The following is a 10,330-nucleotide window of genomic DNA, read 5'->3' on the forward strand; positions in this document are numbered from 1 at the left end:
CTGTCCAACAAGTTCACGACCATTTACACGTAGCCAAGCTCGAGAGTTATAAAAACTTCAAGCTATGCTCATGCAAATGGCCGTGTGTGAGTTGGTACTTGAGCCTTCCAATGGATTAAATGTTTTTAAGTGTGAAGAGGAGCCTTGAAGTGTAATAAACTTACACTCCAAGGCCACCCCTTGGCAAGGGTGGGATGGTCATTTGTTATCTTCCTTTGTGGACTAATATAAATAGATAGTGTTAGGGTTATTTTGGAGTTAGTTCATTCATGATATTTTGAGAATACAAGACTTATAATATTTTGCACTTCTCTCTTCCGTTGGAGAAGCTCAAAATCAAAATTCCCAATTGGAGTGACACTTGGGTTGAATCTTGGCTAGAAACTAGGATCTTGAGGTCATTGAGTTCCTCTTGGTCCAAGTAAGAGCTTGGTAATAATATTCTTTAGTCTTAGGGTCATTTCATGTTGTTAGGGTTCTTAGATTCTTGAATATTGTATATCAAGTTACTATCTTTAATTTGTAATCTTCTTGTTTGTGTGGTAAGATAGTGAAGTCCTGTGGGTCCATTTTCGATTCACTATAGTTGATGCCACTTTGTTGCTCTTGTTGACGTTATTGTAATCTTGTAATCTCTATCATCTTGTCATTTTTTTGTAAACCTTGAAGTTTAGTGAAGCTGTGTGTGGCTTATTTCGATTCACTAGCATTGTTGTTGTTCATCTTGTTATTCTTGTGTTGGCTTGACTCTCTTGATACACACTCACTTTTGTATCAACTAGTTACCTCTTGATCATGGCTGATATTCTTTACAAGTTTGCTGCTGAAATCTTGAAAAGCTTGGATTCTCTTGCTACTCAACAACTACGGATTGTTATTATTGCTGTCAATGTTATGTATCATAATAATAATTCTTTTCTTAAATGAAAAAGGCTTGATACATGATCAACTCCTCAAACTTGTCAGATATTCCATTTAGGCACTCGAACAAAGTCTTGTCTCATATTCCATTTAGACATTCGAACAAAGTCTTGTTTCAGTTTAACACCTTAATTCCTAAGAATGTGTTCCATTAGGCACTCTTTGGTTTAAGTTTTGGATTTATATATTTTGGTGTGCATGTTCTCATATTGTTTATTAGGTAGTTAAATTAACCACATAAAATAGATCATTTCCTTTATTTATGCATATTCGCCTCAATAAGTTGTAAAATCTAAGGCCTTTTCCACTTGAGGTTGGTGGGTATAGCTAAAGGAGACATATTTTATGTGATTAACATTGCTATCTAATGGACGAATGAAAACACAATCATATTTTTTTTTTCAAAATTTGAATCGATTAGTGTCCAACTGGAACATTTTATTAAGAATTGAGGTGTTCAGTTGGAACGGGACTTAGTCCGAGTGTCTAAATGAAATATCTAACAAGTTCAAATTTGTCCAGTAACTTAGTTTAAGACGGTTAGTGTTCTGTAAGTTAGTTACAAATATTGTTAGGAAGTTGGTTGATGTAACAGTGTAACTGAATCCATGTAATTGTGCAACAGAACCGTATTAAATTATTGTGTTTATTTTGATATATTTCTCTTTTGTTGTTTGATATATTGTTTAACGTTCACTAACACCTTGTTATGTGGCCCACAGTTAAGTAGTCTGTTAAGTGCTGAAAATTGTGGTCAAGTTTAATCATAAGATTCTTTATTCTTTTTTTTCATAATTGTCCTACAAGATAAGGTTGTGATTGAGTAGTGACTATCAAGTTCAAAAGTCTAATAAAACTCCCTACTTTTCCATGTATAGTATTGTGGGAGATGAATGAAGGAGACGTACGGTAAATACTTACTCGTATTCGAGTCTAATTAAATGTAAACACTCAACACAAATAAGTTTGTACTGAAAAATATACTAAGCTATCCTTTTTCCTACAGGCAATGATGGAATCAAATCAGTTCAAGGGTGATTAATTGAGTTTCCTTTTCATAAACAACAGTATTCTTAGGTGAAACGTTTTTTACCGCATATTTTTTGATTGTCAACCCCATTTACATAATGAAAGCTTCGACAGTACTAGCAATGTAAACAGTTAATAGCATTCGAAATTTATATTTAACTAAATAATTAATCTTAAGAATCCCTAAATCGGAGTGGAGTTACATTTCATTCAATCGTGAAAAAGTGTTGCGAAGTATATATGTTGTTCTTGGAGGGAGAAGCACCAAGTAGTTACAGTATATTCTTTTTTCCACTTTATACCTAATAATTCCCAGAAAAGAATCAGCCTCACAGAAAGGTTTTGTCAGCCAATTAGAATCAAAGGCAAGGCAACTTCTACATTTTGCAACCCAAAAGGAAAAAAAGCAGAAAACTTGTTCATCTTGTTGATCATGGCAGAAATTCTGTTCAATCTCGCTGCTGAAATCTTGAAAATCTTGGGTTCTCTTGCTGCTGAAGAAGTAGGATCCATTTACGGACTATGCGATGAGCTTAAAAATCTTTCTGCTACAGTTTCTTCCATTCAAGCCGTACTCATTGATGCAGAGGAGCAGCAGGGGAGTAGCAACCTGGTGAAGGACTGGATAAAAAGGCTTAAGAAAGTGTTCTTTGAAGCTGATGATCTCTTGGATGACGTCGCCACTGAAGTTAAGCATCGAAAATTGTTCAATAAGGTTGGCATCTTCTTCTCAAAATCAAATCCTATAATTTATAACGGTAAGATAAGTCATCGTCTCAAGTCTATTCGACGAGACCTAGATGTAATTGCAAAAGATAAGGCCTCCTTAAACCTAGTTGAAAGGAGGCCGCAACCTTTGCTTCCGGAGCCTTATTCAGTCCAATTGAATTTGGATAGAGAGACTTATTCATTTGTGCCTGAAGGAGAAGTGATTGGAAGGAGTGATGATAAAAACAAAATTGTGGATTTTCTTTTGAATTCTAAGGTTGAAGAGAATGTTGTGGTCATATCAATTGTTGGTCTTGGGGGGCTAGGAAAGACCACTCTCGCACAATGTGTGTTTAATGATGAAATGATTAAAAAGAACTTTGATAAAACATTGTGGGTTTGTGTTTCGGACGTATTTGAAGTGAAGATGATTGCAGAAAAGATCATCGAATCTGGAGTAGGAGAGAAGGCTAATTACCTTCAACTAGATGCAGTGCTGAATGAGCTTAGGAAAATGCTTGATGGAAAGAAGTATTTGCTAGTGCTCGATGATGTGTGGAATGAAGATCCTTTGAAATGGTCAAGACTGAAGAATATGTTGATTGGGGGAGCCAAGGGAAGTAAGATTTTACTGACTACTCGTTCAGACGTGGTGGCGGAAGTTTCAGGAAGTGTTCACCAATATAAATTGGGAGACCTTTCAGAGGAAGACGCATGGACATTATTTGAAAAAATGGCATTTGGATGTAACAAAGAGAGTGAAAATTTGAATTTGGTGGAAATAGGAAAGGAAATTGTGAGGAAGTGTGGAGGAGTTCCTCTTGCAATAAGGTCGGTAGGAAGCCTACTGCGCCTCAAAAGAACGGAGGATGAGTGGATGTACTTCAAGAATAAAGATTTGTCAAATATCATACGAGGAGGAAATGATCTAATGGCCATTTTGAGATTGAGCTATAATTACCTTCCTCGGCATTTAAAGATATGCTTCGCATATTGTTCCCTCTATCCAAAGGATTTCGAAATTCAAAGGTTTGATTTGGTTGATATGTGGATTGCTCAAGGCTTTATTCAAGCAACTACTAGCAACAGAGATAATGTGGAGGATGTTGCAAATTCATATTTCGTGGATTTGTTAAGAAGGTCATTCTTTCAAGAAACTGAAGAACATGAACCGTTTATGCAATTTTACAAAATGCATGATCTTATTCATGATCTCGCGAAAGAAGTTGCAGATAGGGACTTCTTCAGTATCACTAAAACGGAAGATACAGAAGTTGTACCTGAACAAACTCTCTACGCTTCTTGTTTATTCAAGATTGATGGTTCATCGGCATTTCCCAATTCATTCTATAGGAAGCATATGGACTTGCGTACATTTATTTTTCTAAATGATCGTTCTTCAGTCAATGTCCTTAGCAATTCAACTTTTGAGAGAATTATCTCAAGTTTTTCACGCTTGCGCGTCCTACATCTAGGTTACCTGAATATAGAATTTCTGCCTCAATCTTTAGGTGGACTGAAGCATCTAAGATATCTCTCTGTTTCTTCTTGGAGCATTGTTACTTTACCTAATACCATAACAAAATTGCATAATCTACAAATTCTGGAGTTGGTTGATTGCAGAGAACTCCAAAATTTGCCAAGAGATATTTGGAGATTGGTGAGCCTTCGACGTTTGGTATGTCAAGGGTGTCGCTCATTAACCCATATTCCGCCTAGAATTTTGCAGTTGACAAGTCTCATGCATTTGGATTTCGATGGTTGCTCATCCCTAGAAGATATGCCAGCTGGAATTTGTCAATTGACATCTCTACGGACGTTGCCAAGTTTTATCATAGGCAAAGAAAGTTGCATATCTGGTCAGGCAAGTGACAAGTTGAATGAACTAAAAGGCCTTGTTAATCTCAAAAATAGCTTAACCATTATATTCATGGGACGAGCTCGCACAATTGGAGAAAGAACACCGACAGATGTAGTGAAAAGGATGGGACGAGCTTGCGCAATTGGAGAAAAAACACTGACAGATGTAGTGAAAAGGATGAAGCATCTTCGACTGCTGAGTGTAGAGTTTGAATATGGAAATTACGGGGATGTTGATACTGGAGCTGATACGATGATGTTGGAAGCCTTGCAGCCTCACCAAAACATTCAAAGATTGCGAATAGTAAATTACAATGGCTCAAGGTTTCCAAGTTGGTTGATGGTTGAGAATCTTGACCTTTTGCTGCCCAAGCTTGTTCATCTACATATAGAAGATTGCCATAAATGCCAAAAGCTTCCACCGCTATGGAAACTGCCTTCTCTCCAAAGTCTTGAACTACAGTTTCTCAATGAACTTGATGGTTATGATGAGAAATTCATGCAACCATCAAAGACTCTTACAGATGAACACTGCTACTTTTTTTCCCTAAAACAACTTCAACTGCAAGGAATAAGTGAGAAGATATTGAAGCAAATACTTTGCCCACCTCCTCATCATCCTTCTCCTCTTTGCAACTTGAAAGAGTTGACTCTAGTTTTTGTTGAAAGGCTAGCAACTATGCCAGAGGATGTGTTCAAGAATCTCACGTCGCTCCAATCTTTGTTTATTCTAAAGTGCAAAAATCTGGTTTCTCTATCCACATGTCTAACTCATCTCATTTCCCTTGAGTCTTTGTCTATAGAATTTTGCCCTCTGCTTGACTTGTCCGTGGATGAAGCACCAATGCGTTTCGAAGTACGGGGGAACTTATCAACTTTCAGTGTTGTCGGGCTTGACAAGCTTTTGTCGCTTCCACTGTGGCTCCAACATTTCTCAGCTACTTTGAAATCAATAGACATTAGTGGATGTCGTAACTTGGCAACAATTCCAGAATGGATAGGCGACCTCATTGCCCTTGAGTCTTTTTATATAGAGGATTGCCCCATGCTCGACTTGTCCAAGGAAGAAGCAATGCAATTTCAAGCCCCAGGAAACTTATCAACTTTTAGAGTTGCTAGGCTTTACAAGCTAATGTCGCTTCCACTATGGCTCCGACATTTCTCAGCCACTTTGAAATCAATATACATTCATGGATGTCCTAACTTGGCAACAATTCCGGAATGGATAGGCGACCTTGTTGCCCTTAATTTGTTGGTGATTTTTGATTCCCCTATGTTGACATCCTTGCCAGAAGGCATGAGATCTCTCACAGCATTGCAAACGCTAGATATTTCCTGGTGTTCATCAATCCTGAAGCGAAGATGCGAGAAGGAAGTAGGAGAGGACTGGCCTAAGATTGCTCACATCCCAACTGTGCGGACATAGGAGGTAATTATCCTTTTATATTTTGTTGGGATGCATAATTAGTATGATAAGTAAAAGTAGATGGAGAGAGTAGTAATTAATAATTGAAATTTGGAAATTAATAATTATTAATTAGTAATTCGTAATTGGAAATTGGAAATTAATCAATAGAGTTATTTGTTTGTTGAATGTTATTAGCTTCGTAATTAGTTTATTACTTCCTCCGTCCCATTTTATTCGTCCCAAATTTTTGAATTTGATTTTTTATTTTACTTGTCATTTTTAATTAATCAACACAAAACAATTTTTTTTCCTTTTTTACCCTTAGTATTAATTGTTTTTTCTCCAAATTAAAATGTAAACATCATTTAACAGGGGTACTATGATAAAGTAATCATGTTATTAACTATTTTTTTTAATCAATATATAATATCAAATTGGAACGAGTAAAATGGAACGGAGGGAGTAATTGATTTTACTTTTTTAATTAAATGCACGTAATGATAGAATTAAGCTTTAAGTCTTGAATTAATAAGTTCAAACTATATACCAAACTACTCCCAACACTAACGCTTAACTATCAAACTAAGTCTTTATGTTAGGATCGAGAATCACGGATAGTGCGGAATTAAACAAAGTAATCATTTGAAGACGATAACAAAACGATAATAACGATAAGTTGAGAAAATAAAGGAGGCACAAATTTAACGTGGTTCGGTAAATTTTACCTACGTCCACAATCAGAAGAGAAACTTCTCTAAACACCAACGGAACAAAAAGAGTACAAAGATACAAAAGATAGTACAAAATTAGAGTAATTAAATACTCTAATAGCCCAAATACACAAAAGAATAACCTCACAAAGATCACTCCAAAGAAGAGGTTCAATCAAAGTATTTCCCAACACAACTCTCTTACAAATACTCTCTACAAAGAAGAAAACAAACACAACTAAATCTTCTTCAAATATTGGTGTTCTTCTCTAAATGGTATATTCCAAAGAGGGTGGAAATGCCTCTATTTATAAGCACAAAATAAACCTACGTTGATGTCATAATGACATCAACACACTACATTGCCAACCAAATTTGACAAGAAAACAACTTGCATGCAATGTTGGACTAGCCAACCAAATTTGACAAAGCCAACAAATGGTCTTGCAAGTGCTTGGTAGCAACTTTGTTTGACCAAGTGTGAATCCAAGAAACAAACAAAAGGCCACATTACAAATCTCCACCTTGGCCTGAGTTTGTTTAATATAGTAAATTTGCTCCACCTTCTTCACAAAGCCTCAAAGGACTTTCAAAATTCCATGACGTCAGAATCAGATGAGTCTCCATCTGAAATTGAACCAGTAGCAACACCTGTAATAGTAGATTCCAACAGTGTGTACAGCGTCCCAGACTTGTGTGCCTTCATAACCACAAGACCACCTCGAGAGACTTGAAGAACTCCACCTTCATCTGTGTATTTGCACCCAAAAGATTTTAGAGTGCCCAAAGAGATGAGATTTTTCTTCAACTCAGGAACACATCTAACATTTCTGAGAGTTCTTACAATACCATCATGCATTTTAATTGGGACGGTACCTGTTCCAACAATTTTTCAAGCAACATTATTGCCTACAAAGACAACTCCACCTTCAACAGGATCCTATGTAGAAAACAAGTACTTGTTAGGACACATGTGAAATGAACAAGACGAATCTAAAATTCACTCATTGTTAGAATAAGAAATATTTTCGGTTACTAAAAATATTGCTCCTTCAATCTCATCAGCAACAACACTTGCTTTAGCGGTGTCGGAATCCCCGTGCTCATTTTTCTTTACTTTTCCCTTGTTTTGCAACTTAGGACAATTAAACTTGATGTGGCCTTTTTTATGACAGTAATAACACACTGAATTACTAAATCTAGACTTTTCATTAGATCTACTCCTGACAAATAAACCATACGCCTGATTTCCACTACCTTCCCCGGTAATATCTCTATCTATCTGATCTTTAGTTTTCAGCATAGATTTGATTTTTCTATAAGAGATAGTTTCTTTCCCATAAAGTATAGTATCTCTAAAATTCTCAAAGGAATGGGGTAGGGAACATATTAGCAAAATAGCTTGATCTTTTTCCTCAACCTTGACATCTATATTACTTAAATGCATAAGAATGGAATCAAAGGCATCAAGATGTGACAATAGGGAAGTATTTTCATCCATACGAATTGTATAAAGCTTTTGCTTCAGGTAGAGTCTATTCTCTACCGTCCTTTTCATACACAGGCTTTTCAACTTTTCCCACATGCCTTTGGCAGTGGTTTCCGAAGCTACTTCACGTAATACATCATCAGAGAGATTTAGTATAATACTAGATCTCGCCTTTTTATCAAGGCTATCAAACTCCTCGTCTGTCATTTTTTCTGAAATTTTCTCCTTTCCTTGCACTGCCATATCTGAACCATCCTAAACTAGGATAGCTTTCATTTTCAACTGCCACATACCAAAGTTTGCACTTTGGTCAAATTTCTCAACATAAATATTTGTAATCGTCATGGTGACTACTAAGACAAAATCAGGATTAACCTCGCTTTGATACCAATTTGTTAGGATCGAGAATCCCGGATAGTGCGGAATTAAACAAAGTAATCATTTGAAGACGATAACAAAATGATAATAACGATAAGTTGAGAAAATAAAAGAGGCACAAATTTAACATGGTTCGGTCAACTTGACCTACGTCCACAATCAAAAGAAAAACAACTTCACTAAACACCAACGGAACAAAAAGAGTACAAAGATACAAAAGATAGTACAAAATTAGAGTAATTAAATACTCTAATAGCCCAAATACCCAAAAGAATAACCTCACAAAGATCACTCCAAAGAAGAGGTTCACTCAAAGTATTTCCCAACACAACTCTCTTACAAGTACTCTCTACAAAGAAGAAAACAAACACAACTAAATCTTCTTCAAATGTTGGTGTTCTTCTCTAAATGATATATTCCAAAGAGGGTGGAAATGCCTCTATGAACAAAACAAACCTACGTTGATGTCATCAATGACATCAACACACTACTTTGCCAACCAAATTTGAAAAGAAAACAACTTGCATGCAATGTTGGACTAGCCAACCAAATTTGACCAGAAACAAATTGCATGCAATGTTGGACTAGCCAACCAAATTTGACAAAGCTAATAAATGATCTTGCAAGTGCTTGGTACCAACTTTGTTTGACCAAGTGTGATCCAAGAAACAAACAAAAGGCCACATTACACTATATGAAGCGTTACACGTTGATGGCCATTAAGGTCAGGTCCGTGTAAAAACCTCATATAGCTTATATCCATTTTGGTTCAACTTTTAAATTGTATTCTATTTCAGTTACTTTTTAATTTTTGTTTGTTATTTAGGTTCCGGACTCTGATGGCTTTACAGGAGAGCTTAAAGAAAAATGTTGGTGTTTCAACTGTGTTTTTGGGAGTCAGTTAAAAAGTTGATAATTCAGCAGAACTGTTTTAAGGCTTCCACTTTCATGATTCTTTATTGAATGATTCTGTTGGCCCTTGAAGTAAAGTGGACACTATTTTTGGCATTTTCTTCATTTCTGCATTTGCTATTTAATTGCACGATACGTTTATATAGTTTTGTTGATTCTTTAGTTCTCACCTTGATGTTTGTTGAGGAGTAATGTATGCCGTAGATTTGGTTTGGTTTCTCAATAATTTTGTTTATAGTAGCAAAGCTTCGTATTAAGATGGTTTTCTTGAATACAGTATCTTAAGACGAATTATATTTGCAGTGACTATTTATTCTCTGTTTTTAAGGCGTGATCACTACATTAAGACCCAATCCCTTTATTTCTTGAAAAAATTACCTAAATAAACAACATAACTTTCTAAACTTCTAAAAATCCCTCCACTTCTAAAAAATTATTTAAATCCCAATATTTTATACTTTTTGATAAAGTTGAGATACAAGTTAAAACCTACAACTAAGAAACCGATTCTTTACCAAAAAAAACTCATTTTCTCCTCTTTGTATGCTTTAATTCAAGCAACAGTTTCTATCCAACTCTTCCAACATAAATAGCTACATTAATGCCAAAGTTTTGGTCACAATTTTATCCCACAATTTTCTCTTCTTCTTCTTCATATTTTTTAATTAAGGTATTTTTTCTCCTAAATTTATCTTCACTTTCTTCTTATTATGTTCAATGGTTTTTCTCAAAAATTAAATTAAACAACATCATGTCTCTTTAGCTCACCCAATTGATCGTTTGGAGTTTCGTGTTAAAGATGATGATGTTTTTGGTGCTTGAGTTATGGGTAAAGCTACTATTTCGGCAAAGAAAATTATCCATGGTAAGGTTATTTGCGGTTGATTTTCCGTTATCGATACTTCAGGTAAACCT

The 10,330-nt window shown here is 35.6% G+C and overlaps 1 protein-coding gene across 1 annotated transcript; it reads left to right on the forward strand.

Moving 5' to 3' along the window:
• The first annotated feature begins 233 nt into the window (after nucleotides 1-233).
• Nucleotides 234-9,706, forward strand: LOC107864233 (disease resistance protein RGA2). Its single transcript, XM_047409044.1, has 2 exons — nucleotides 234-5,947; nucleotides 9,330-9,706. The coding sequence occupies exon 1, from the start codon at nucleotides 2,384-2,386 to the stop codon at nucleotides 5,942-5,944; it is 3,561 nt and encodes a 1,186-aa protein (XP_047265000.1). The 5' UTR covers nucleotides 234-2,383; the 3' UTR covers nucleotides 5,945-5,947; nucleotides 9,330-9,706.
• The last annotated feature ends 624 nt before the right edge of the window (nucleotides 9,707-10,330 follow it).

This window comes from Capsicum annuum, chromosome 3, assembly GCF_002878395.1.
Source record: "Capsicum annuum cultivar UCD-10X-F1 chromosome 3, UCD10Xv1.1, whole genome shotgun sequence".
Lineage (NCBI taxonomy): Eukaryota > Viridiplantae > Streptophyta > Magnoliopsida > Solanales > Solanaceae > Capsicum > Capsicum annuum.

Bases quoted from the DNA above. Each gene is read 5' to 3' on its own strand.
- LOC107864233 (XM_047409044.1), top strand. From the start codon at position 2,384: ATGGCAGAAATTCTGTTCAATCTCGCTGCTGAAATCTTGAAAATCTTG.